The sequence below is a fragment of the Falco punctatus genome (assembly GCF_963210335.1).
Source record: "Falco punctatus genome assembly, chromosome: 19".
NCBI lineage: Eukaryota > Metazoa > Chordata > Aves > Falconiformes > Falconidae > Falco > Falco punctatus.
The window spans coordinates 1,690,701-1,716,356 of record NC_137599.1 but is presented as its reverse complement, the minus strand read 5'-3'; the positions used below and the strand labels follow the sequence as shown (position 1 = coordinate 1,716,356).

Here is a 25,656-nt window from a genome sequence, read left to right as displayed (position 1 = left end):
AGGGACTTGTGGCCCCCCCACCTTGCTGGGGGGCCCCAGCCATCCTGGCCTGGGATGGGGGTCCTGAGCCCCGGGGGTGGTGGCAGGGAGAAGGAAGCTCTCTGCACGCTCCAGCACTTTGCAGCCTTTATTAGAGCAGCCCCTGTGCACAGCCTGGGGGGCCAGAGGGGTCTGCCCGCCCGCGGGCACCCCACGACCCCCTGCTTCCCCCCACCCCACTGCAAGCCAGGGACCCAAGCATCCTGTGCCCCCGAGGCAGGGGGGCCCCGCCAGCCCCTGCCCCAAAGTTCCCCAGCCAGCCCCAAGGCTCTGCCCCGGGTCGGGGGGGAAGCACCACCTGTGCCCCCCCACCCCCTTCTTTTTTATATCACAGTTTTGCTTGAACACCAGCAAAACGGCTTGGGGGGGCCGGGACGACTCACTGCACCCCCAGTGCTGGGGGGGACCAGCCCCACCGCCGAGTGCCACTGCTGTAATGAGCTGGGGGGGCTCAGCACCCGGGGGGGGGGGGTTGCTACCAGAGCACCGCGCTGTCCAGGTGGGCGAAGCCGGGGTCCAGGCGCAGCTTCCAGTAGGTGTTGTTGGTGACCCAGGACTCCTTGCCGTTGGCATCCGTCAGCCGCCTGGGGGTGGCGGAGGGGGGGCTTGTGTCACACCCAGGGGGTCTCCCCATTCCCTGAGAGATCCCACAGCCCCCGGCGCCCCACGCAATGCCCCCGGCCCCACCTGAAGAAGCGAGCCTGGTGCGTGATGTTGTTCTCCTCCATGACGCGGCGTCGGTCCCGCTGCAGCTGCTCAATCTGGCGCTTCTGCGTCTCGGCCGCCGGCACGTTGCCTTCCTCCAGGTAGCTGGGGGGGGGGCACACAGCTGTAACGAGCTGGGCAGCCCCAGCCACCCCCCACCCCGGTGCTGGGGGGCTGCTCACCGCTGGTCGGGGCGCAGGCGGGTGTCGGTGGAGGGCAGGACCCGCCGCAGCTCAGGCGTGAGCTCGTTCAGCTCCAGGGCGAACTGGGTGAAGCCATAGTTCCTCTCGTGGTCACGGGGCATGGGGTCTGCGGGGGGGCACAGTGCTGAGACCCCCAGGGCAGGGGATCCCCCGTTCAGCACAGCCCCCTCCCCGGTCCTTACTGGCTCTCCAGATGCACTGTCCGGGGGCAGGCCCGCGGTGCAGCCCCTCGTGCCACTTGCCGGCCAGGCGCTCCACCACCGTCCCGCTGCGGCTCAGCACGGCCCCCTGCACCTCGTTGGCCCCCGCGCCCCAGTACCGCGCCTGCGGCCACGGGGATGGGGGACAGGAAGGGGGGGGCCCAGAGTGAGGGGGGGGCACTGGGAAATGGGGGGGCACTGGGAAAGGGGGGACGCTGGGAAAGGGGGGGGCCATGTGGTGGCTGGGTTCATTGGGAAAGGGCGGGGCCACCGGGAAAGGAGGGGGGCCACTGGGAAAGGGGGGGGGGCACTGGGAAGTGGGGGCTCTAAGTGAGAGGGTGGAGTCATCGGGAAAGGGCGGGGCCATGAGTGATGGGAGGGGCCATCAGGAAAGGGCAGGGCCATGAGTGATGGGAGGGGCCATCAGGAAAGGGCAGGGCCATGAGGGGTGGGTGGGGTCACTGAGAAAGGGTGGGGCCATTGAGAAGGGGGGCCATGAGCGATGGGTGGGGCCATTGGGAAAGGGGGGGTTTCTAAGTGCGGTGGTGGAGTCATTGGGATGGGGCGTGGCCATGAAGGGTGTGGCCACTGGGAAGGGGCAGGGCCATTAGGAAAGGGCGGGGCAACAATAACACATTAAGTTGTGCATGGGGTGAAGGGGGCGGGGACACAGCCCAAGAGGCGGGGCCAGGCAACGAGGATGCAATGGGGGGTGGGGTCAGGGACACGTGGAAGGGCGTGGCTGGGGCGGGGCCGGGGTGGGGCAGGGCACACCTTGCAGAAGGTGATCTTGCAGTGGTAGGAGGCATCACGGGTGTTGCGGATCAGCACCTCCCCGTAGTGCTCGATCCAGCGCGGGCCGCTAAGGACGTTGTGGATGCACGTCGTCACCTTGTTCCACTCAAAGTGGTCCCCAGTCCTGCAGGCACCGCCACACCGTCGGCCGGGGGACACCCGGCAGGGGGCCACCAGGGGGGCGGGGGGACACCTGCCTGGGCTGGGGGTCTCACCTGGGCAGCTGGACGTTGACGGTGCCCACGGGGACAATCTCCAGGGACTTGCCCCAGAATTTGTTCTTCCACCTCATGTCTGGGGGGGGGGTGGGGGGGGTGGGGAGGATGTGAGACCCCCCTTGTCCCCTCCTGTGTCCCCAACACCCCCCTCAGCACCCACCTTGCCAGAAGATGAAGTTGTCAGACTCGGCGTGGCAGGCAGAGATGGGAGGGTGGTGGCAGACCTGGAGAAGAGGGACATGCCACCGCCCCGTCCCGCTCCTCCACGTCCCCATCCCTTCATCCCTGTCCCCAGCCCCGTCCCCACCTGCTCGCTGATGAAGCGGAAGCCGCGGTCGGGCCGCACGCACTCGTAGGTCTCGCCCAGCACCGGGTTGAAGGGCTTGCTGCCCGCCCGGTAGTAGGTGGAGGCGTAGGCAGACACGGCGAAGGCGGCGACGTAGACCTGCCACCGCAGCCACCGACCGCTGTCACCTCGCCCCTGCCACCGCGCCCGGGCGGGGCACCGACGGTCCCGCCCCACCCCGGGTGTGGTTTTCCAGAGGCTCCGCCCACAAAGGGCGTGGCATCTCCGAGCTCATGCAGCCCCCTGCCCCTTGTCCGTCCCGCTATGGATGGGGAGCCCCCCCTGTCGCCCGAGCACCCCCATGTCCCCCGTCCCCTCCCGCTCCCCCATGTCCCAGGAGCCCCCCTTGTCCCCCAAGCCCCCTAAATCCATCAATTCCCCAAGTCCTCCCGCGTCCCCCAAACCCCCAAACCTTCCGGAGCCCCCTGTGACCCCCCCGCCCTCCGTGCCCTCAGCCTCCCCCGTTCTCCCCCTGCCTCCTGAAGCCCCCCAAGCCCCTGAAGCCCCCCGTCTCCGAAGCCCCCCGTGCCCCCGAAGCCACCCCGCCCCCAAAACCCCCGGAAGACCCCTTGCCCCCGGAGCCCCCCGAGCCTCCCCCCGCCCCAAACCCCCTGCAGCCCCCCGCGCCCCCCCACCATGCGCTGCCGGGGGTCGCGGGCGCGGCTGGCGCGGTCCAGCAGCGCGCTGTACTCCAGCTCCTCGCAGAGGCGCTGCAGCGTGTTGAGCGGCTCGTTGAGCTGCACCGGCAGCGCCACGCGTGACAGGTCCTTGCCCACGCTGCTCCGCAGCAGCCCCCACAGGCTCACGTCCCCCGGCGGCGCGGGGGGGGCCGGCAGGCAGCTCCGCCGCCGCGGGTCCGGCCCCGGCAGCTCCAGCGGCGGCGGTTCCACGGGCACCCCCGGACCCTCCGCTCCTGCCGGCGACCGGGCGGTGGGGGGAAGGCTCCGCTCCACCGGCCCCCCCGCGGTGCCAGCCCCGGTGCCCACCTCCCTGTACCTGTCGGGGGGCGGCCCGGCCCCCCCGGCTCGGCAGCATCCTCGCAGACGCTGGTGGTGACCTCGCTGATGCACGACTCGTCGTCCGAGGGCTGAGGAGGCGCAGGGGACCGTCGGGGGTCGCGGGGGGGTGGGTGGGAGGGGTGGTTCTGGGGGTTACCCCACCGACATGGGGCAGCACAGGAGGGGCTGTACCGGGAAGGGCCCCCTCGGGAGGATGGGATGAGACCTGGGTACCTGGGATGGGGGCGACGGGCAGGATGGGGAGGGGGTGGCGGCTACCAGTGGGGCCGCAGAAGGGGGGAGCAGAGAGGTGGGGGGGGGGGCACCGGGAGCACCTGGCCCCCACCACCAGGCTCAGAGCCTGTGGAGACCCCAAGGGCCCGCAGGGGGGTGAGGGGGCGGGGGCTGCAGGGGTCACAGGGCCACGGGGGGGTGGGGGAGAGGGGCTGGGGGGGACATGGGGCCCAGGGGGGGAACAGGAGCTGGGGGGGACATGAGGGGCGGCTCATGGGCCAGCTACTGGGGAGGGGACGGAGGAGAGAGAAGGGAGAAATGAACCCACAGAAACAGCAGCAGTGATGGCAGGGGGGTCTGCAGAGCCCCCCCAAGCCAGTAGAAACAGACACACCCCATAGCCCCGCCCCCAGCCGAAGACCCCCCACCTCGTTCTCCGAGGAGCTGGCAGAGAGGAAGACTTCGCAGGCGTCGAAGAACTCGGTGTGCGAGTCAGCCAGCGAGACGATGCTGCGGTTGGAAAGCTGCTGCTCCCGGCCCTTGGCCAGCAGCGCGTCCGGCTGCAGGGACAGCCACCACCTCAGCCCCCCTGCTCGGGGGGGCAGCCAGCCCCTCCACCCCCCAGCCCCTCCTGACCTCGTCGGGGTGCAGCGAGGCAAAGGAGTCCAGCGTGGTGTCGGAGGAGACGGAAAGCGAGTGGAAGCGGCGCAGGGTGGCCTGTGGGGGCAGGGGGAGGCTGAGCCAAGCCCCCCTGGCCTGTCCCCTCCAGCCAGCATAGGGCTGACAAGGAGGGGGGGGCACTGCCCCACTGCTGCCTGGGCTCCCAGCACCAGGCTGAGACCCGGCCAACTCGCTGCACCCACCAGCACCCCACCAGCACCAATCCCTGGGTGCCGGTGGGACCCAAAGCTGGGGGCAGCCCTGGCCCTCTGCGATCCCTCACCCCGGCATTGCCAGCACTGCCCGGGCGCGGGGCTGAGCGCCGCCGGTCCAGCGCCTGCTGCATCTCCTCCAGACGCGCCCTCTCAGCCATCAGCGCGGCCACCACGCTGCTGAGCGAGCCGTGCACTGCCAGGAGACGGGGGCAGGCGGTCAGGCTGTGGCACAGCACCTCAGTGTCCCCCTTGCTGCCACTGAGACCCCCAGTGGGGCTCAGTCCCCCCCCCGCCCCATCCCACCTTTCTGGGCCAGGATCCAGAAGCTCCTCTGCAGCTGGCTGTACTCTGGGGGGAGGCTGAAGGGCAGCTGGCTCTGGGACGGCTCCAGGTAGCGCGAGAGGTTGGGGACGGAGCCGTGCAGGCGGCCCACCTGGGGTGGACAACGTGGGGGTCAGTGGGGCTCTGGGGGGCTCCGTCTCAGGGCAGCGGCCCAGCCGGCGGCAGGCAGAGCTCGCCGGGATTCCCTCACCCTGCCGATGGTGTCGTCCTTGGCAAAGCTCTGGGTGCACCAGATCTTGGTGGTCCTCCTGCCCTTCTTCGGCCTCTCCGCAGCGGCCGAGGGCTGCGAATAAGAGGAGGGGGCTGGACCCAGACCCTCCCCAGGAAGGGGGGGGAGGGGGGGGGGGGGGCTGCTCGACGATGCTGCTGTCCCGCTCACCTGGCTGCCAGAGATGAGGGGGGCCGAGGGGATGCGGTGCAGGGCCTCCAGGCTCTGCAGCATGCCCGTCAGCTCCTGCAGCTTCGCCTGGCACTCCGACAGCTCTGCGGCGGGCACCGAGTGAGTCCGGTCAGGGAGGGGGGACAGGGCACGCACCCCCCACCCTGCACCCCCCTCCCACCCCGCTCACCGGCCGAGCAGCGCTCCAGCCCCTCGCTGTCCTTCAGCCAGGCGTTCACCTTGTCCCGGGAGCTGGCGAGGGTGGAGAGGGCAGGGGCACTGCCCGAGGGCAGGATCCGTGTCCACTGGCCCTGCAGCAGGGGGGAAGGGGCAACACCGGGGCTGCTCTCAGGACCCCCGCGCCCGACCACTGCCTCGCATCGCCACCCCGAGGTGTCACCCACCTGCGCGGTGGTGGGGGTCCTCCCCACAGGCCCCCCCCTGGGGCAGGGCTCGGGCCTCTCGCCCTGGTGGTGGGAGCAGAGGCTGCTCACCCAGCTAGCGAAGAGCTCTGGGGACTTGATCTGCGGGACAGGGGCAAGTTCAGGGGGACACGACCCAACGCCCCCAGCCCCGGCTCCAGCCCCCACCGGCACCTTGAGGTGGTAGATGTTCTCCTCCGTGTCCAGGTCGACCCGCTGCGCCTTCTTGTTGACGGACATGACGGACTGACGGACGTCGATGGCACCATGCAGTTTGCCCTTGAGGACCTGGGGGAGCCCGGGGACACCTGTCAGGGGGAAGACCCCCTTCCTCATGGGGCCCATGGGGTCTCCCCTGCCCTGAGCCCACGGGGAGGCTGCATGGACGCAGCCCGGCCCCACACTCACATCCTGGCGCGTGGTGGCATATTTCAGGATGCCGTTTTCCAGCACAAAGTACCGCTGGGGGACAGAGAGGATGATTGTTTTGAGGGGGGGGGCGTGCAGAGACCGGTCCCTGCCGCTCCCCCATCCAGGGACCCAAATTGTCCAGGGCTGGGCACGGCATCCAGGACCAGCCGGGTGATGGCTCCCAGTGCCGGGTGGTGGCTCCCGGTGCCAGCTCTGCCGTTACCTTGTGCCAGCCCTTCAGGGGCCATTTTCTCTTCTTGAGCAGGTAGCCCTCGTGCCGTGGCGGCTCCTGGCCCGGGCTGCCCTGCGCGTGCGGCTCCTCCACCACCTCCCAGCTCTCCGAGCCCTGCGGGGACAGGGGTCAGCGCGGGGGTCCCTTGGCACCGCAGGCAGACTGGGTGCTCCCTACCTAGTCCCCGGGGTCAGGGACAGTTGGTACCTCCGGGGGACCTCTGTATCACCCTTCCTAAAGTGGGGTGAAGCCCCCCAAAGCCCCATGGCACCCCTGGGCCAGCCCTCACGCGCCACTGGGGTCCTGCTGAGTGCTCCCCAAGCCCGGAGTCCCCTAACCTGCTGAATGCTGCTGTGCTTGGAAGACACGGTGCTGTTGGAGCGCGACAGGGCCCTTTTCGGAGAGGACAGGTCCTTCTCGTGGCTGCCCATGGCCGGCGAGCAGACAGAACAGGGGGACCGGGCAAAGCCCCCCCTCCCATCCACGCTGAGGGGCTGGGGGTCCGAACTCAGCTGTCACGGCCTGAGTGGTGGGAGCTGCTGCAAAGAAGGGACACCCCATCAGAGAGCCCGGAGAGGGCATCTCCCACCCTGCACACAGGTTTCCTGCCCTGCCGGACACCTCGTTCCTTCCCTCATGGGGACAAGGGGTGGAGGGGATCCCCCTGCCCCCCAGGAGCCTCGTGGATGACTGTGGTTGGGACCCAGAAGCTTCTGCGTGAGCTGGAGCCTTCGACCCACCCAGCCTTATCTTGCCTCTGCCGTCTGGCCCTCGCCTGCTGGCGGGTCCAGAGTCCGACTGTGCCACGCTGCTCCCGCTCCGTCATCCCGTAGACTCGGTGCCATGGGGCAACGCCACGGCGGGCACAGCCAGGAGAGTGACCCGGGGCACAGAATCCAGGATCAGCCCCAGTCCTCCCAGCACCCCCGAGCCAGGACACGACCCCCCAGAACCCCAACCTGGCCATGCTCCCTCCCGGCAAGCTGTTCCCTTTGCCCTTCTCAATTACAGGAAGGGGAAACTGAGGCACAGGGAAGCTGCCCACCCCCCCCACCATACCAGTCCCCCCCAGCACTACTCTGGCCAGGGTACCCTGGTGTCCTGGCCACTGTTGTAGGACAGGTCCTGGGATAACCCTGGAGCAGCAGCCAAGCCCTGGCACCGGTAACCGATAGCCATGCCACCACGCACCCCTGCTCACAGGGGAGGAGAATGGGGGGCCCCTCCGCAGCCCAAACCCCCCCACCCTGCCCGGCTTGACAGCTAAGGGACAGCCCCCCCCCCAGCAGGACTGACCCCCCCCCACGGGGCCGATGCCCCCGGGGGGTCTCCAGCCGCCCCCTCTGCCTGCAGCCCCTACCGGGGGGTGGGGGCACAGCTCCTGCCTGCTCCGGGCAGGGCACGACCCCCGGTACGACCCCCGGCAGCGCGGGGTAAAGCCCAGCCCCGTGTCCCCCCGTCTGCCCCTCGCAGTGTCAGCCCCCCCGGGGCAGCGGGGGCCCGATCCGGATGCCGGGGGAGGGGGGGGGGGGGGCTGACAGCGGGGGGGGCACGGGGCTGGCCACCCCCCGCCCCCGGTTCCCGGTGCTTACCCGGGCGGGCGGCGGGCGGGCAGCTGGGGCCGGGGCCGGTCGCATCCTGCCCGGCGGCTGCAGGAACCGGAACACGGAAGGAGGCGGAGGCGCCGGGCCGGAGCCGCTCGGCTCTGCCCCCTGCACCGTGGAGGACCGGAGCCGCCAGCGCCGGGTGCCCACCGGGTCCCGGTACCCCCCCGTCCTGCTGCCGCACCGAGCCGGACCCCCCCGCCCGGTAACGGCGACAGCTCCAGCCGCGGAGCCCCGCCGGGGGGACGACTCCTTCCCGGTACCGGGGGTCACCTTAACCACGCTGCGCACCCCCCCACACACTCCACCAGCCCAGGGGAAAAGAGACGACCCCCCCAGCTCTGCCCACGCGTGGGAGGGGGGCAGGCAGTACCCCACAGGGCTCCCGCCCCCACATTCTGCTTTACCCACTGCCCCCCCCCCGGATTTCCTTCACCCACCCCACAGCACCGCTCTGCCCTCTGCACCACAACCCCCAAGCAGTGCCCGATCTCTCCCCATGGTATCGGGGGGGGGAGCAGGAACCCCCCACCCATCCCCCAAATCCAAGACGAGGCCTCCAGCATCTTCAGCACCACACAGCTGACTTTAATGGACAGGACAGCGAGCCCACCGACATGGCTAGCTCCACCACCCATGTGGCTAGCTCCGCATTACAGCACACTCGCCCTTGCTGTCCCCGCTCCAGGGGGCTCGGAGCACCCACCACCCTCCCCACCAGCACCACTGTGGGTCCCCACCACGCTCTGCCTCCTCTGGCCGATCCCGGCGACCCTCTGACTGCAGCCCCTGGAACGCAGCCGGGTTGTTCCCAAGTGCCACCTGTGCCAGGAGCGAAGGGAAAGGCTGGGGCTCCCCAACAAGACGGCAGTGCCACTGGACCCTAAGTCCCACCACTAGCTGCCCACCCGGCACGAATCCTTCCATCCCTGACCCCCCAAACTGCAGCCGGTGAAGAAGCCAACTCCCAGCCAAGACACGGGGCCCGGCTGGGGGCCAGGGGCCAGAGTCAGTGAGCCCCCGAGCTCTGGGCAGGGGCGGGCTCAGCTGGGCTCCCCGTCTCCCCAGCCTGCAGCTGGCGGATGTGCTGATCCAGCAGAGCCGTGAGGTGCGCGGAGCCACACTGGAGCAGGGAGGACGTCTGGGAGGGCAGGAGGCCCAGGGCACCCACCGTCTGCCCCTGGGCAGCCTCCAGAGGAGGCAGCTTGGCAAAGTTCTCCACTCCCTGCCTGCTCAGGATGGTGTCATCGATGCAGGCGGCTGGAAGAGAGGAACAGAGCTGAGGATGGGAGATGGGGGTGCCAGGGACCTTTCATCTTCCACAGGCACACAAGGGAAGGTTTGCTCCTGCAGGCAGGGCTCCCACCCCTTGCCATCCATCCTCTCATTTTAACAGACAGGGCAGTGATCCCGCAGACCCAGCTCCATTAGCGTGCACTCTGCTGGAGGCTGCAACTCTCCCCAGCGCCAGATGAGAGCCCTGAGCCTGATGCCAGCAGATGGGGACACAGGGAAGGCTCTCACCCAGGAGGTTGACCTGTGGCACTCTCTTCAGCACCCGTAGCATCTCCCTCGCCTTCGTTTCCGGGCTCACCAGCAGGATATTGCGTGCCACAAAGAGAGGAAGGAGATTCTTGTACTTGGACTGTGACAGCACAGGTCTGACAATCTGGGGGAGACAGCTCTCAGAATAAAGCAGGGGAGCAGAAGCCACTTTTCACCCCAGCAGGCAACACGCGGCCATTCCACCCCTCCTCCACCTTCCTTCCCCCTGCAACCCTACCAGGATCTGCCCCGACAGCTCTGCCCCTACCTCGTTCAGGACGAACTTGACCTCAATGTTGTGCTTTCGGAGGTAGTGCCTCATCAGCACCATGTCCTCATCGGGCATGGAATTGTACTGACACACAGCAATCATCCGACTGTCCCGGAACACCTCCTCCACCTGCCGCTGTAACAGCCGGGCGTAACCATTGTCCTGAGGGAAGCGAGCAGTGATGGGCCACAGGGAAGGGGCAATGCCTGCTGCCCCCTGCCACTCCAGCTGCAGCTGGACCTGCTGCCGGGAGATGCTGCCATGGATCGGGAGATGCTGCCACAGCTCAGGACTCGCCTGATGACCAGCCGGGCACCTCCCAGCCACCCACAACATGATGAAAAGGGGCTTTAAATTCCCCCGAAAGCTCTCGTACAGGTGTCCGGCCCAGCTAACCCTGGGGCAGGGCTGTCCTGGTGGTCTGTACTGCACCCAGTGGGTGCTGCGGACCCTGTGTTAAATCCCCGGAGCAAAGCACACACACGGGGCGTGCAAAGCCACTCGGACTCCTCAGACACCGAGACCCCACAGCGCCAGAAAATTACCTCCTGGCTCGCCTCCTTCCTGGGGGCCAGGCAGTGCGGTGGGACGGCGGGTCGCGGGGCCAGGTACTCGGTGACGGCCATCAGCTTCTGGCGCTGGAAGTGCATGGCCTTCCAGTGGCGGGTGACCGCCTTGGAGCCGCGGCGGACGAGTTGCAGGGCGGGCAGCCAGCCTGCGGATAGAGGCACAGTGGCAAGGGCGCGGCGGGCCGCGCTCAGGGCCGCCGCCAGGCCCCCGCGGGCCTCAGGGACACGCCGGGCCGCCCGCACGTCCTCCCCCGCTCACCCACCGCCCGGCCTCGCCGCTCGCCCCTGCCCGAGCCTGCGGGAGACGCGCAGCCCCGGGGAGCAGCCGCTCACCCCGCCGCCATGGCACGCCGCCGCTCAGCGCCGCCATCTTTGCCGCGGGGGCGCAAAGGCTGCTGGGAACGCGGAGCAGCGGCGGCGCGCGGTGCGGGGGGGGGGCGCGCGACTTCCGCCCTGCCCCTTCCGGGGCCGCCCGTCTCCTAGCAACGGGCACGCTGCGGCCTGCGCTCCCCCGGCCTCCCCGGGGGTGTCCGTGCCCCCCAGCCCGGGAACCCCGGCCCCATGATCCCCTCAGGCCCTGCGGTCTCTCTGCCCCACCTGGGGGGCCCAGCGCTGCTCCCCCCCAGCCCGGCAGCAGTGTCCTCGCCGACCCTCCCAGCCTGCAGGTTTCTGCCCCCCATCACCTCAGCACCCTTCCCTTCGCAGAGAGCAGCGGAGACAGGCCAGCCCTCACAGCACACCCACTCAAGGGCCCAAGGAAGAGACAAGGACCCCAGGAAGCCCCCTACCATGGCTGGGCAGGGCGAGACCCTGCTTGGGGGTGAGTGAGCCATTGCGGGGCTTGCTCACAGCTCAGCTGGGGGGCTGGACCCTGCTGGCCTGGGCTGCATCACTTGGGGTTTCCCACAGGCCATAAGCAGCCCTTCGCCGGGGTGACCCTCACTGACAGCTTCATTGCTATGAAGAACCTGCCTTGGCCAGTGGAGCCCCTGTGCGCAGGGAGCCGGTGAGGATCTGCCCAGAGCCCATCTTTGCCACCCAGGCTGGCAGGGAGGGGTCCCTGAGGCCAAAGGACACCCTGAGCACCCCCTTCCTCTAGATCCATGGAGCTGCTGTCCCCCTCAACTCTCCGCTTGGACCGGGAGAACATCTGTGCTATTGGGAGGCTCCAGAGCCTGCAGGAGATTCACAGCCTCTACCTGCAGCAGGTAAGGCCCTATGGCAGGTGCAGGCAGCAGAGATCAGCCCTGGTCCCACGGGTAAAGTCCTCCTCGGGGAGACCGCAAATATCCCCAGCTCTGCTCCAGGGTTTTGACTTGCTACATGGCCAGAGGGTCTGGCAGTACTCCCCTCTGATGACAATGCTACCGATGGAATTCAAGCAAGGGTCTGGCATCAGCCATTCAGTGCTTTTAAAGCCCACACAAGGAGCCTTAGTGTCCTCCTGAATGCTTCTAGGCTTTCCATGCCATCACAGCCCCATACTTATAGAGGAATGAAGGCAGTGGGTTGGTTAGCGTTGATAATATGCAGCAGTGGCCTTGCCTCGAAGGCAGTGGGTTGGTTGATATGGACGATGTGCAGCTGTAGCTCGTTCCTGCTAAGTAGTTAAATAGCCCTGAGGAGTGTGGGAGAGGTCTTTGGACAGAGAAGGAGTGTGGTCTGACCTCTGCAGGAAGGTGAAACTGCAGGGACAGTAGAATCTGATTGATAGTAAAAGCCTTGTTACAGCCAGCTAGGTTGTTTGTGCTACGACTGGTGTCCCATGTGAGGCTCGCTGAGTTGAACTCCAACTACAATGCATACTCTCTTTGTAAAGCTCCTTTGGTGGGTCATTGTGTTGCCCTGTGAGACTGGGACAGTCCTGGGGTGCTCCTGAAGTCTGGGGTTTTTTTCATGTAGCAGAAAAATGTGTTGCTTTTTTGTTGGTTTTTTTTTTTTTCAGAACCAAATTGAGAAGATTGAGAATCTAGACTGCTTTCCCAACCTGCGGTACAGGCAGCTCCTCTCCCCACATAAGTCATTTTTCCATGATCAGAGGAGTATGGGGCTCCCCGCTTCCCCTGGCAGAGCCAGGGGGGACTGTGTTGCAGCCCCTGACAGCCTGGTGCTGCTGGCTCTGACCCTGGGGGCTGTGGCATCCCCCCACCTCACATCACTTCTCTCTCTGTGCTCTGCAGGTTCCTCTGTCTGGCTGGAAACCACATCCCTAGAGTGGAGAACCTGCGGCCCCTGCGACACCTGCGTGTTCTGGACTTGTCCCACAACCAGATCCAGATGCTGGACCCAGGTGGGAAGCAGGAACAGGTCCAGGCATGGCCTGGGTCTGCCCAAGAGGTGCCTCAGGTTACTGGGGAAATGTGAACAGGCCCCTGGTCCAGGCTCCGCTAGGGCCTTTGGCCTCAGCTCCCAGCCAGAGCCCCAGCAGAGCCCCCCTGGGTCTGGCCTGCACATTCCAGCGTGACACCAGAGGAGCCCTGTGGCCAGGTTTGAGCCGTCAGCTCTGCTGGCAGACTCCAGGTGTCTGCTTCCACCTTGTGTCCCACTTCAGCAGAACATTCTCGCAGCTTAGATCAGAATTTGGGATTTCAACCTCGTGGCAAAGCTGCTCCAGCCCTGAGAACCCTTAGTCTACCTTCCAGCCAGCTCCTCCTGTGTGTGATTTTTGGCAGAAGAGGGAAGGACAGAGGGATGTCTCCCTCCCTTCCCCTGTAGCATTACTGTTGTGGCGCCAGGCCTTCTGCTTGCAGACTTGAGTGAGAAAGGGAGCAGCGAGGGCCTGGGAAGGGGAAAACCCCAGCTCTCACATAGGAGTGTGCGCAATACACATTCCTGCCCTCTCTGCCTCACTTTCCCCAGCTGTGAGGTAAGAGACTGCTTCCCACAACAGGGCTGTCACCTCGGGAGTGGGTGAAGAGCTGTGGGAGACGGAAGGGTGCAGGGGTTTGGGGTGGGGTAGGGCTCAGGTCCCATCTCAGCACCTTTCTGCCTTCCCTTTGATCTCTGTAGATGAGCTGCCCCGCTGCCTCCGACTCCTGGACTTAAGGGGAAATGAATGCACCCACCAGCACGGATACAGGTGGGTCAGGGGGGCCTGCTGGGGAGAGCAGAGGGGGACAGCAAGTCCCCCAAACCATGCGAGCCCCTCAGCAGGCTACAGCCATCCCCCCCCATTATAAAACACAGCCTAACTCCCCCACCCAAACCCTAGAAAGCTGAATCTCTGCTTTCTGCCTGGGCCAGGCTGTGGGGTGGGCTGGGCAGAGCAGTGCCGGGGGTGCACGGTGCTGGGGAGGGGTCGGTGCCACTCCATCGTGCTCCCAGCCCCGAGGCGATGTCACATGGCGGGGGAATGTCTGCTCTTCCTCTCCTGCTTGCAGAGAGCTGGTGGTGGGAGCCCTGCCACATCTCCTGCAGCTGGATGCCCAGCCCGTCTGTGCCAGCGTGGGTGAGGAAGAGGAGGAAGGAGGCTCTTCCAGCAGTGAGGATGAAGATGATGAGTTGCTTTCTGAGCCGAGTGACCCTTTCACTACAGACAAAGGTGCCCAGACTGAAGGACACATTACACACTTGGGGGGTTAAGCAGGCCTGTCCCCAAGGGTGACAGGAGTGGCAGGGAGCCTGGGGGGGGGCCTGCCAGGTCTGCTATAATCCTCCCTCCCTCTGTCCCTGGCAGATTTCTTTGCGGATCTGCACTGGGAGCTGGCTGGGCGCTTGCGGCAGAGGCAGAGGGAGGCCCTGGAGGAGCACCGGACCCGTCTGGAAGAGCTGGAGGAGCTGCGGGAGCGTCAGGGTCTGCTGCTACCCCCTGCACCGCTGAGCCCAGGCCGGGAGGGAGCAGCCTGCGTCACAGCCCCAGCACCCAGGCGGTCTCAGCCTTGTCCCCAAGCAAAGCTGGGGACACAGCTGCCACCTCTGCCAGGACCCAGCAGGCAGCACGCCTGCCTGAAGCCCCAGTGAGCTACTGGTGGGAGCCAGCCCCAGACCAACGCTCTGGAGGAGGAGACGTGCATCGAAGGAGAGAGAAACAGGCAGTTGCCCCAGCTAACCCGCAGCAGCACAGCACCGCGCAGTTGGGATTAAAGCCTCTTTATTCCTACAGCAATTTGCCTGTCTGCAATGGAGCCCCCAGCCCCGCAGTCAGCCCCAGAGGGGCCAGGAACAGGCAGCTCTGCCTGATGGTGGGAAAAGACACAGGGCTGCAGGCAGGACCCCAAATCCCGCTCCACGTCCCTCATCCTTCTCCTTCCCCCGGCACCTGCGTTCCCGGCCATGGCTGCCTCTCAAACTGCTGATTCCTCCAGGGCGAGTTAGGGGGCTGGAGGCTCTGCACCCCCCAGGCAGGGCTGGAGATGCTGGTTGAGCTGTTCCAGCTGTGCTGGCACATTTGTGGTGGGAGGAGGTGAAGAAGCCAGGGCTGGGCACAGGGAAGGTTTTCTCCATACCCTATCCAGGAGCAATTCCACAGGGAGGGGGCGCGAGCCCACCTACCTGCGCAAGGTTTACGTGTAAAACTTCATCTCTGCCTCCACGCAGTCAAAGAAGAGGTCGGCCAGCTCTTCTGAGCTGGGGGTCACCTTCCCTCCCAGCAGCGCGTTCATCCCCTCCAGACCCTGCTTCTCCAGGTCCCGCAGCGTCTGCAGGAGCTTCTGGCCCTGCTCCTGGCAGGATTGGGGAGGGAGGAGAGCTAAGACCACGCGCTCTCAGGACATCTCGCTGCCTCCCACATCACCGGGGGCGATGTGAGGGTCTGGGGGCAATGGCAGCTGCAGAAGGGTCTGCGGTACCTGGTCCCTCTCCATCAGCTCCAGGGCTGCCTGGTGCCGGCAGTAGAGCTCATGCCGCCGATCGACTGCGCTCTGGAACCGTGGGATTTGCTTGGCAGGGTCGTCGCGGAAGGTGGGAGATCTCACCTGCGGTGCGGGCTTGAGGCCGGCCACAAAGACGAAGGGCTTGAAGACGGACCTGCCGGAGAGGAGCACCGGGGCCCTGGGACCGGCCAGCACGAGGACGGATGCTGCTCCCCAGGGATGCTCAGCCTGGGGCATGGCTCTGCCTCATCCCTGTCACCCCCAGCGTGGGGCTGTCCCCACCGGCGTCCTCACCTGGAGGGGTCAGGGGTGGCTGTGAAGAAGTGCACACAGGGCAAGGCGGGGTCCTGGGGCAGCACGGACACCATGCTGCCTGCCGTGTGGAACCCCTCCGAGTCCACGCAGATCCCACTTTCCTTGTCCCGCAGGATGGCCATGAACGTCTCTGCCGTGATGTGACCTGTGGGCGAGGCACAGCCACGTCACTGCCTGCAGCACAGCCATGGCCACGGCTGCTGCGGCCGCGGGGGGTGGGGAGATGCTGGGGTGAGCCATGGGTGGCCCCTGTCCTTGTCCCCACCTGCGTGCTGCCGCAGCAGCTCCTTGCCGGCGCAGTAGCGGGCCTTGGCAGCCTCCATGCGAGCGGGCTGGTGCGGCAGGGAGAAGACCTCGGCGAAGTTGAACTCGGCAGCCCCGCTCCACCAGCCCTGGCTGTGCGCTCGCTGCCGCAGCCCCGCGTGCTCGGCCGTGATCTCCCTCCCGATGCTGAGCTGGTTGGAGATGTTGCGGCTGCCCTCTGCAAAGTCCGGGGTGGGGGGGGGTCAGGGGCAAGGAGACAGGGCTCCCCATCCCCCCAGGACAACCAACACCTGCTCACCTCTGATCTGCTGGGCTGCCCAGTACCGGCCGGCCGTCTCCAGCACCCAGGCCTCGGTGCGGTCAGCCAGCAGGAAGGTGTTGTGGTAGACAAAGGGCACCGGCTCCTCCTTGCAGCTCCCACCCTGGCCGTAGCGTTCCAGCAACGCCGCCATCACCTGCAGAGCCTCCCAGGCAGAGCTGCCCCGCTCCAAACCCAGCCTGCCCCGCCGGCAGCACCCCGTCACCGTCAGCCAGCGGTGGGGGACAGCGGGGCGGCTGGGATGGGACAGGGACACACGGTCCTCACCTCACCAGGTCCATCCCCAGCAGCGCCTCATCCTCCCCGATGGGCTCACGGGTCCAGACGCCCTCATTGCCCACACAGACACCGTGTTCATTGGCGCCCATCTCAGCACCCCACAGCCAGGCGGGACGGCTCAGCACCACTGCATGGGTCCTCTCCACCTGCTCGATCTCCAGGTAGGTGCACTGGGGGGGGGGGGGGGGGGACGGGGGGGACACGACAGAGAGTGGGGCTGAGACCTGGCGCACTTGCTGCACCGTCCCCTGGAGCCACCCTGGTCACAGCGTGGTCTCACCTGGACTTTGTCCCCGGGATGGTGGGTGGCGGCGGGGATGTAGACAACCTCCTGGACTTCGTGCCGCGGCCGGTCGGCGTTCTTGCCGAAGATGACGGCGGGCGTCGCGGTGTGCGGCGGCAGTGCCACGAAGCAGTCGCAGGATGAGGGTGCAGAATCCTGCCCCACCATGCTAAACCCGGGGGGGAGGGGGTGGGGGGGTGTATGTCACCGAGGGGGGTGTCACCCCGTCACCCCCTCGTCCCTGGCGTGGATGTGTCCCCAGGGTCCCTTTGGGGCTGGCAGATGTGGGGACACGGAGGGTCTTCAGGGGGTGGCTAGGGGATGACGTGGTCCGTGGACCTGGGGGAACATCACGGACCCCGGCCGGGGGTGGCCCGGGGGGCAGCCCCTGCCCCGGGACCCCGCAGCTCTGCACCGGCCGGGGACGCCCACCCACCCGCGCAGCCCCGGTTCCTGGGACCCCCGCACCGAGCGCGGACGGGACCCCTCCCGCACAGCCCCGGTTCCCGGGACACTCCCCGCCTCCCCCCGCCACGAACCCCCTCCTGGGACCCCGCCGGGATGCCCCGGTCCTACGGACCTGCCGCCGCTCTCGCCCCGCCGCCGCCCGGTCCCGCCCCCCCCCGGCCCGCCCCGTCTGGGCGACGGCGGCGCCCCGTGGCCGGAGGCCGCACGGCGGCAGCGGGCGGGGACCGGCCCCGCCCCCCCCCGGGGGACATGGGGGGACCAGACCCCGAGGGAGTCCGGGGGCGCGGGCGCCAGGTCCCTCCCGTGGGGCTGGGGAGGAGCTGGGGAGGTCCCGTGGGGCAGCACCCTCTATAGATAGCACCCCGTCTTGGCAGAACCCCCTATAGATAGCACTTCCTATAGGTAGCACCCCGTGGGCAGAACCCCCTGTAGATAGCACCCCCTACAGGTAGCACCCCGTCTTGGCAGAACCCCCTACAGGCAGCCCCCCCGTGGGCAGTACCCCACTTGTGTAGCCCCCCCGTGGGCAGCACCCCCGTGGGCAGCACCCCGCACGGCACGCCCGCCCAGCGGTATGCAGGCAGACCTGCCGGGCAGCACCCTGCTCGCAGGGGGGACCCTGGGTGCCTGCCCGGCGCGTCCCGGTGTGGGAGGCTGGACCGGAGGGTGCAGGATGGGGCCCTCCTGGCAGGGGAGCAGCTGGTCCTCAGCCGGCTCACCCCCACCCACCCAGGACCCTCCTGCATCCCCATCCCCAGCAGCCCTGGAGGCCCCAGGCCAGGGTGGGGGTCGGGGTGCAGGACCCCCAGGTCACTTGGCAGGGACAGATTGGTCCAGTCTGGTGCTGGACCCCCATGTTCCTTGGCAGGGATGGGTGGGCGTCAGGATGTCAGACCCCGGGTCTTTTGGCTCCAGGCCAGGGTGGGGGTCAGCGTGCAGGACCCCCGGGTCCCTTGGCAGGGACAAATTGGGGGTCAGGGTGCCAGACCCCCACTTCCCTTGGCAGGGATGGGTGGGGGTTAGGGTACAGGACCCCCGGGTCCCTTGGCAGGGATGGGTGGGGGTCAGGGTGCTTGGACTCCCACATCCCTTGGCAGGGATGGGTGGGGGTCAGGGTGCCAGACCCCCGGGTCCCTTGGCAGGGATGGGTGGGGGTCAGGGTGCTTGGACCCCCGGGTCCCTTGGCAGGGATGGGTGGGGGTCAGGGTACAGGACCCCCGGGTCCCTTGGCAGGGATGGGTGGGGGTCAGGGTGTGGGACCCCTGTGTCCCTTGGCACAGACGGAGCCGGAGAGCCGGGGCATGGAAAACATGCGGCGTTTATTCCAGTACAAAACCCAAACCCACAGCCCTGCAGCCTCTTCACAGCACAAACTCTCCCCTTGCCGGGTGGGGGGCACCCCTCGTCCCCGGCCACAGCACCCCTCGGGCCACCCCGCTCCCCTTCACCCCCTGCAGCCGCCCTCCACCTGCGGCTGAGGCTCGGTGGGGGACACCCAGGGACCCCGGCTGGGCCGGTTCCTCCCTGCCCCGGGGAGGTGGCTTGGGGGTGGGAGACGCGGCGGTTCGGGGCGCAGGGCCGGGATCCCCACGCCGCAGCAGGCTGGACTGGTTTCGGCGGGTGGGAGCCGGCCTCCATCCTTCCCCACCCGGTTTTACAGCCTTCATTGCCCCATCGCGGCAGGCAGGGCCCGGGGGGTGTGTGGGGGCAGAGCACACCTGGGGCCCCTCCTCACAGCCCCCCAGCTCTGAGCCGGGCAGGTGGCAGCTCGGTGAGGCTGAGCCCCAGCATCGCTGTGGGACAACCCCCCCGCCCGGCTCAGCGGTTCCCTCTCCAGCCCACCCTTGGGGTGCCCCTGGTGCAGCCTCCCCCCAAAAAACTTCCCCCAGCCACTGCAGCACAGGGTCCCCGTCACACCAAAGCCCCCGGCCGCTGCTGGAGCTGGGTTCAGCTACTAAAAATCTGATGGGCCACCGGCACGATGCTGTGGCAACCTGGGGAGGGTCTTGAGCATCCCCCCCCGGGGTCCCCTCAGAGATAAAATCCTGGTCAGGGGCACCGAGGGGGAATTTTGTGCTGGAAAAGGCAAATGCCGGAGTCGGGGACGTCCTTCAAGAGCTGAGGGCAGCCCAGGTCACCCGAGTCCTGTGGAGGGACGGTGGCGGCCGTGCTGGGGCCGGGGCCACATCCTCGCAGACCCCCCCAGTGAGACTTCACCTCGTGCTGGGTTTCTCCAGCCCCGTGGCCCATCCCTGGCCCCATCAGCACCCCCGTACTAATGGGGACAGGGACAGGGATGGGGACAGTACCCTTTGAGGGGTCCTACCCCCCCTCCCCAACCATAAGGCCTACGGCCGCAGCTTTGGCCCAAGACGTCCACTCTGCCCGAGTGGCAAAGTCTGGCTTCACCTTAATAAAATAATAATAATTAATAATAATAATAATTAATAATAATAATAAAACAAAACCGATGGTTTCGGGGCGCCCTCTGGGCACGGACCCCACTCGACTTCACCTCTACCCCTTCCCCCCAGACCCTGGGGTGCTCCGAGCCCGGGCAGCCCCCACAGCCCCAGACATGACCCCCCCCCAAGCCCCCAGGATGGGGCCATGCCAGGAGATCAGCCCCCCCCAAATCTCCCCCCATCCCCACTTTCCCAACTGGTGTGAACTGATGCCAGTTTGGGGGGCACAGAAGCCAGGGGAACCTCGGGTGCCCCCTGCAGCCTCTGAGCCCCATCCCACCCGACCCCAGGGCTGCCCCCCAACACCCCCCCAGGTCCCAGGTTCAGCATCTCCTGTGTCCAAGGGGTTCTGCCAAAATTGGAGGGATAAGACCCAAAAGGTCTAAAAACCAAGATTCATGGACCACCAGCCAGGGGTGAGGGACAGATACAGGGTCCCCCCGGGCAAGGGGGACAGCCCCAGGGGAGGAAAGATATGGGGGGGGCTCCCCCGGGAGATACAGGGACCTGGGAAGGGACAGCTATGTGGTCCCCGGGGGGACAGGCAGCATGCACGGGGGGGACATGCAGAGGTTCCCTGGAGATATGGGACCCGGGGAGGGACGGCTACGGGGCCACAGGGGGACAGGCAGCATGCACGGGGGGACAGCAGGGGTCCCCTGGAGATAGGGGGTCCCTGAGGGACCCATAGCACACACAGGGGGATGGCTGCAGTCCCCAGGGGGGTGCCCGGGGAGGGACTGCAATGGGGTCTGTGGGGGACAGGCAGCATGCCCAGGGGGGGGATCCCGGGTCCTCGGGGAGGGACGGCCACAGGGCGCCAGAGGGGCAGGCGGGGGTCGCGGGGCGGCGGGCAGCATGGCCATGCCAGGCCAGAGGAATGTGGCCATCCCGGCTCTCCCGGGACCGCGGCCGCCCGTGTGCTTCCCGCCCGGGGCCGCGGCGGTGGGTGTGGGAAAGCTGCAGGTGTGTGCTTGGGCAACCGCCCCCGCCACGCCACGCGCCCGCCGCCCCCCACGCCCCCCACGGCCCCCAGCTCACAGGCGAGCAGCGCTTCATTTTTCCCCATTTTAACCTCGGTGTGGGCCAAAAAAGGGATTCACAGCCCCAAGCCCCCAGCCCAAGTGGGGCTCCAGGGGGTGGGGGACCCCTGCCAGCCCGGCATCCCCAGCCGAGGCAGGGCGGCCGTTGGCTCCCCCAAACCCCCGTGTCCCCCCCGTGGGACAGGGTGACCAGTGCCAACGCCCCATGAGTGGTGACAGAAGAGGGCTGGTGCTGGGGGGCTAAGCCTGGGACGCCAACAGTTTGGAGGGGGCCATGGGGAGGGGGCCGGGGGGCTGCAGCCACCCTCCCCAAGCGAAGGCTCCCGGGTTTCTCCTCTCTCCCTTTCTCCTCCTTCCTCCCCTTTGGGCTGGACGTGCCCAGGCAGCGCCTGCTCCTTCGGCTCCCATTGATGTTCCTCCCACACAGCCCTGCCGCCTGCCAGCAGCCTCCCGAAAAAAAGATTTGGGAAGCTGGGGGAGGACGGGGGGAACCGGGGCGGGAGAGCGGGAGCGGGACAAGTGAAACTGCCGCGGGGCAGCTCCGGCGCTCCCCAACCAGCACCGCCACAGCGGGACCGGGCTGTGCCACCGGCGTGGTCCCCCCGCCTTGCCACCGCTTTGAGCACAAGGTGCCAGCCCTGTGCCCCCCACCCCAACATCCTTCGGAGACCGGCCCCAAAGGGTCCCCCTGACCCCCGCCCGGGGTCCTCCCCACCTCCATCCGTGTCCCCCCCGGGGCTCAGCAGCTCAGTTTGTGGGGGCGGCGTTACCCCCCTCGGACTCCCTCTTGCCTCCCTTGCTGGCCGACGGGTCCCCAGCGCCCTTGACCTCAGGTTCGCCCCCGTCCTTGCCCCCATCGTGTGTCTTCATGTGCTTGCCCAGGTGGTCACTGCGCATGAAGACGCGGCCGCAGACGGGGCAGGCAAATTTCTTGGCGCCGGTGTGGGTCTGGAGGTGCCGCTGCAGCTCGTCGGAGCGGGTGAAGCGTTTGCCGCAGAAGAGCCAGTTGCAGACGAAGGGTCGGTCGCCGCTGTGCCAGCGCAGGTGGGCTTTCAGGTGGGAGGTCTTGGCGTACGCCTTGCCGCAGCCGGGGATGTGGCAGTTGTGTAGGTGTTTGCGTTTCGCCCCCTCGGGGCAGGGCCCCCCCCTTTCTGCCTCCTGGCAGTTGGGGCAGCGACACGCCGCCTGCCCCCCGCCCCGCGGCACGGCACGACGGGCACCTTTCGGCCGCCCACCGCCCTCCGTCTCCGGCCCCCGGGGCTCGGGGGGTCCCTCCAGTGCCTTCGTCCCCTCCGGTCCCAGGAGATGCTGGGTGGGTGGGGGCAGCAGGTGGGCAGGGGGGGCGCAGAGCTGGTGCTCCCCCCCGCCATACCCCCCCAGGGCCGGTGGCAGCCCGGGGTGCCCAGGCACCTGCAGCCCCCCACCCTGCCCAGGGGGCAGCTCCATCCAGCTGGCTCCAGCGTGGAGGTCCCACCAGTTGACACCTCCCTCGTCACCGGGGGCACCAGGGTGGGGGGGCCGAAACCAGGGCTCGTAGGGATGCGCCATGTCCGGGGCAGCCGGCAGCAGCTTGGCGTAGGCGCCGGGGGCGGTGGGGCCGTCGGTGGGCAGCTCTAACCTCGGGGGGCCATGGGGCTCGTAGGTGCCGGGGTTGGCGAATGTGGTGTCGTCGGGACCCGCCAGGGACAGCTCCGGGGGGGGCAGCGGGGAGGTGAAGTCGGCGGCACCGGCCGCGGCGCTGCCGTGGGGCTGGAAGGGCTGCAGCGGCTGCAGGTCCAGGTGGCTCGGGGAGGCACGGGGTGCGTCGGAGGGCTGGGTCCCCAGGGTGCTGCAGACGGCTGTGAGCATTGCCGAGGCGCGGGGCGGTGACACAGACAGATCTGCAGGGCCAAGGAGGGACGGGCGGGGAGGTGGGGGGGAGAGAAGAGCTGTGAGAAGACGGGGGGGCTCATCAGGTAACCCCCAGCACCTCTTAACCCCCCTGCTCTTGTGCACACCGGCACAGTGTGGGGGGTTGGCACCAGCAACAGCCCTGACACCGATTCCTGTCCCACACCGTCGTGGTCCCACCATGCCACACAGGCGGCAGCGTCCCCAGCACCTGTCACCCCATCACCCAAAATTTGGGCGACACCCCTGCCCCACCAAGGGGGTTTCTCTGCTCTGCAGCCTGGTGTGGCACCAGGTAGAGGGGACACCCCTTAGCACCCATCCCTGTGCCCCTGTGGACCCTGTGCCAGCCCCTGGCGCAGACCCGGTGCTAGTGGGTGACGTCTGTGCCTAATTCCAAAATCTGAGGGAGTCACCGGTATCTGCCTCGTCACCTCCCTGGCCATGTCCCTCCAACACAGCCAGGGTCCCAAAGGGACCTCAGTGGCATCCCCAAGCCCCAGCCACCAGCCACGGCGGGACATGACACCCACAAGGCCACCCTGGCTCTCCTGTGACACAGCCAGGCTGGGAAACCATCGCCCCCATCTCTGCCCCTGCCCCAAGCCCCTGGTCCGGCTGGGAGCCCCCAGACTGCCAGGGGGGCAAAGTGCAGCCAGGGGGTGGGGGGCTGCACCCCCAGGCTGGTTGGCAGCAGGATGGGGGAGCAGAGCCAGCTGCGGGGAGACCACGGAGCCCCAGGGCTGAGCTGCCGGCAACCCTTTGAAGCCAGGCTCTGGGCTGCCATCACCCGCAGCCCTGGACCCCCGGGGCACCCGTTGCGCCCCCAGACCCCGAGGCACCCGCTGCCTCCCCGGCATGGCGGCCGTGACTCACCGGGAGCTGTACAAACCCCACTGGGGATCGGCCCCACCCTGGTGTCGAAATCCACCTGCCGCCACCGGCTCCCGCCCCCCGACTTCCCACCGGCGCCACGGCGGGAGGAAGCCAAGACCCCCTCCCCACAAACACCCACTGTCCTCTCCTGTCACCGTCACCCACTCCCAGCCACCCCCTTGCTATCCCCCGCCAGCTCCCTGCCACCCACAGCCCCTGTGGGACAGGGGCAGACCCCCATGGAGACACCCAGGGGGTGCTGAACGCTTTGGGGTGGGGGGATCCCCTGTGCAAAGGGGCTGGACCCCCAGAGCCCCCTGATGCACAGCACTATGAGCACTGGGCAGGGAGGGAGTCTCCGATGCTGAAGACCCCCCCCCAGCTGCATTGGGACACCGCCTTCCCCTGCCAGTCAGCACCAGGGAGGGCAGGGGGACCCCAAGGAAAGGGGCAAGAGCTGGGGGGTGCCAAAATCCCCCCAACGGACCCCACCTCCACCTGCACTACCAACACCCGTGGGGGCTTGGCCTCGAGCCAGTGCTGGGGCAGTTATGGGTGGGATGAGCCCCCCAGAGCTGGCAGCCCAAGTGGGTTTTGGGGTGCTGCTCCCCGGGGGGGCTCAGCTCTGCCCACACCAGCCCTTGGGGGGGCTTGGCACCAATTTCAGGGCTGGCTCGTGGGAACTGTCCCTGCCTCCTGGGGCTGCCAGCAGGGTAGGAGAGGGCCGGCACCGAAGGAGTCCATCGCTCCCACCCAGCAGTGGTCCTCAGCGGGGTCCTGAGCCCTGCCAGCCCCCTGCTCCCCGTGGGTGTGAGATAGGGGTCAAAACCCTGAACCCCCATAGTGACAGCCCATCGTGGGGCTTTGGGGGGGCAGCTGGCCCTGCACAGGGCCCCCCCTGGATGTGGGGACAGAGGTGACCTGTCAGCGATGTCCCCCCGACCCCCAACCCCGAGGGGAGAAAGGACCCTCTGTGGGGTCCCGGGCAGGTCCCACCCGACACAGACCCGGCACAGCCACATCCCGGTGGGCTCTGAGCCGCGACGGCCACAGCTCCCCCGATGCACCCCGCTCCCAAATGTCCCCCCCGGCCCGGGGGGTCCTACCGGGGCTCCAGCTGCAGCCCCACCGCAGGCACTGAGCCCCACCACCCGGTCCTGAGCACCACTGAGCACCATCACCGCGGCTACACGCTTCCCAGCTCTGAAGCCAGGGAACGGGGGACCAGTGCTGGGCTGGGGGGGAACTGGGAGGACCCCCTGCCATAGCCCTGCCCTGCCTGCCCCAGCCACGCGTGGAGTCTCCTAGGGCATTTTTCCATCCGGGAATGATGACAAAAATCCCCAGGGGGCCCCCAGCGTCCCCCTCCCTGGCGGGGCTCGACGACGCGTTGGCCATTTCACCGCAGGGAAACTGAGGCACCGGCGAGTGATGCGTCCCGTGAGTCACGGTCCAGGCTGGGCAGAGGCGGCTCTGCCCGTCTCCCAGCCCCAGCCGGTGCCTCGCCCCGCGGCGGGGCTGGGCGGGCGGCTGCCCTCAGCCCCGGCTCCGGCCCCCCCAGGGAGCCCCGACGGGTGGGTCGGAACCCGTGGTGGGGCCGGGGATTGCGGCTGTGGGGTGATGCTGCGGTTTCGGGGTGACGCGGTGGGGTTTAAGAGTGATGCTGCGGGTTCGGGGGTGATGCCGTGGGGTCGGGGGTGATGGGGGTGTGAGGTCGGGGAGATGCCGTCGGTTCCCTGCGCTCAACCCACCGTCCAGCCCACAGCAACGCTCCGCCGGGCCGCAGCGAAACTCCCCGGGGCTTTGGTGGACGGGGGCGGGGGGGGGGAGGCGGGCAGCAGCGGTGGCGGGGCGGGGGAGCCCAGCCTGCCCGGCCCCCCGCCTCGCACCCGGGGCTGGGCACCGGCGCGGGTCGCAGCCCCACGGGAGGGGGCTCCGCGCTGTAAATGGCGGCGAGGGGTGGGGGACACCCAGCAGGGGCGTCGCGGGAGGCGAAGGGGCCGGGAGCCTCGGGGCTCGGTGGCCAGTGGACGCGGCGGGGTGGCAAGCAAAGACTTGCCGGGGCTGGGCTGGGCCGGGCGGCGGAGCCAAGCGCAGCGCGTTCCCAGCCGCCGCTCGGGGCGGCGCGGCGCACCGGGCCCGTCGGGGGTCCCCGCCGGGGGTCCCGCGGCCGCCCCCCCTCCCGCCGCGCCGGGGCGATGGAGACGGGCGGCGCCGGGGGGTACGTACGGGTCTAGCGGCAGCGAGCTCCCGGC

The 25,656-nt window shown here is 68.1% G+C and overlaps 5 protein-coding genes across 6 annotated transcripts; 1 reads left to right on the top strand and 4 right to left on the bottom strand.

Annotated features, from left to right (window-relative positions):
- Positions 1–72: 72 nt before the first annotated feature.
- On the bottom strand, positions 73–8,245 carry OSBPL7 (oxysterol binding protein like 7). The gene is made up of 23 exons (XM_080369720.1): positions 7,992–8,245; positions 6,738–6,938; positions 6,391–6,513; positions 6,165–6,218; positions 5,931–6,044; positions 5,739–5,858; positions 5,525–5,645; positions 5,335–5,438; positions 5,146–5,238; positions 4,917–5,046; positions 4,682–4,806; positions 4,375–4,455; positions 4,167–4,298; positions 3,503–3,593; positions 3,142–3,419; positions 2,468–2,605; positions 2,321–2,384; positions 2,158–2,236; positions 1,922–2,066; positions 1,130–1,271; positions 927–1,053; positions 727–849; positions 73–623 (listed from the first exon to the last, which is right to left on the bottom strand). The coding sequence occupies exons 2-23, from the start codon at positions 6,828–6,830 to the stop codon at positions 515–517; spliced, it is 2,586 nt and encodes an 861-aa protein (XP_080225846.1). The 5' UTR covers positions 6,831–6,938; positions 7,992–8,245; the 3' UTR covers positions 73–514.
- A 325-nt stretch (positions 8,246–8,570) lies between these two features.
- On the bottom strand, positions 8,571–10,824 carry MRPL10 (mitochondrial ribosomal protein L10). Its single transcript, XM_080369739.1, has 5 exons — positions 10,722–10,824; positions 10,365–10,534; positions 9,817–9,981; positions 9,528–9,672; positions 8,571–9,263 (listed from the first exon to the last, which is right to left on the bottom strand). Exons 1-5 carry the CDS (start codon positions 10,756–10,758, stop codon positions 9,013–9,015), a joined length of 768 nt encoding a protein of 255 aa, XP_080225865.1. The 5' UTR covers positions 10,759–10,824; the 3' UTR covers positions 8,571–9,012.
- LRRC46 (leucine rich repeat containing 46) lies at positions 10,808–14,467 on the top strand. Its single transcript, XM_080369734.1, has 8 exons — positions 10,808–11,208; positions 11,298–11,394; positions 11,488–11,596; positions 12,334–12,380; positions 12,569–12,678; positions 13,398–13,467; positions 13,769–13,929; positions 14,065–14,467. The coding sequence occupies exons 1-8, from the start codon at positions 10,950–10,952 to the stop codon at positions 14,346–14,348; spliced, it is 1,137 nt and encodes a 378-aa protein (XP_080225860.1). The 5' UTR covers positions 10,808–10,949; the 3' UTR covers positions 14,349–14,467.
- Positions 14,468–14,625: 158 nt separating this feature from the next.
- Positions 14,626–17,301, bottom strand: SCRN2 (secernin 2). 2 transcript variants are annotated; one of them, XM_080369736.1, is made up of 9 exons: positions 17,240–17,301; positions 16,657–16,828; positions 16,365–16,546; positions 16,077–16,276; positions 15,780–15,995; positions 15,494–15,659; positions 15,176–15,353; positions 14,880–15,049; positions 14,626–14,761 (listed from the first exon to the last, which is right to left on the bottom strand). In XM_080369736.1, exons 2-8 carry the CDS (start codon positions 16,825–16,827, stop codon positions 14,891–14,893), a joined length of 1,272 nt encoding a protein of 423 aa, XP_080225862.1. In that variant the 5' UTR covers position 16,828; positions 17,240–17,301; the 3' UTR covers positions 14,626–14,761; positions 14,880–14,890. The 2 variants fall into 2 exon arrangements, with proteins under 2 accessions (XP_080225862.1, XP_080225861.1); XM_080369735.1 differs by having other exon boundaries at positions 14,695–15,049.
- A 2,364-nt stretch (positions 17,302–19,665) lies between these two features.
- On the bottom strand, positions 19,666–25,656 carry SP6 (Sp6 transcription factor). The gene is made up of 2 exons (XM_080369733.1): positions 25,631–25,656; positions 19,666–22,515 (listed from the first exon to the last, which is right to left on the bottom strand). The coding sequence occupies exon 2, from the start codon at positions 22,481–22,483 to the stop codon at positions 21,383–21,385; it is 1,101 nt and encodes a 366-aa protein (XP_080225859.1). The 5' UTR covers positions 22,484–22,515; positions 25,631–25,656; the 3' UTR covers positions 19,666–21,382.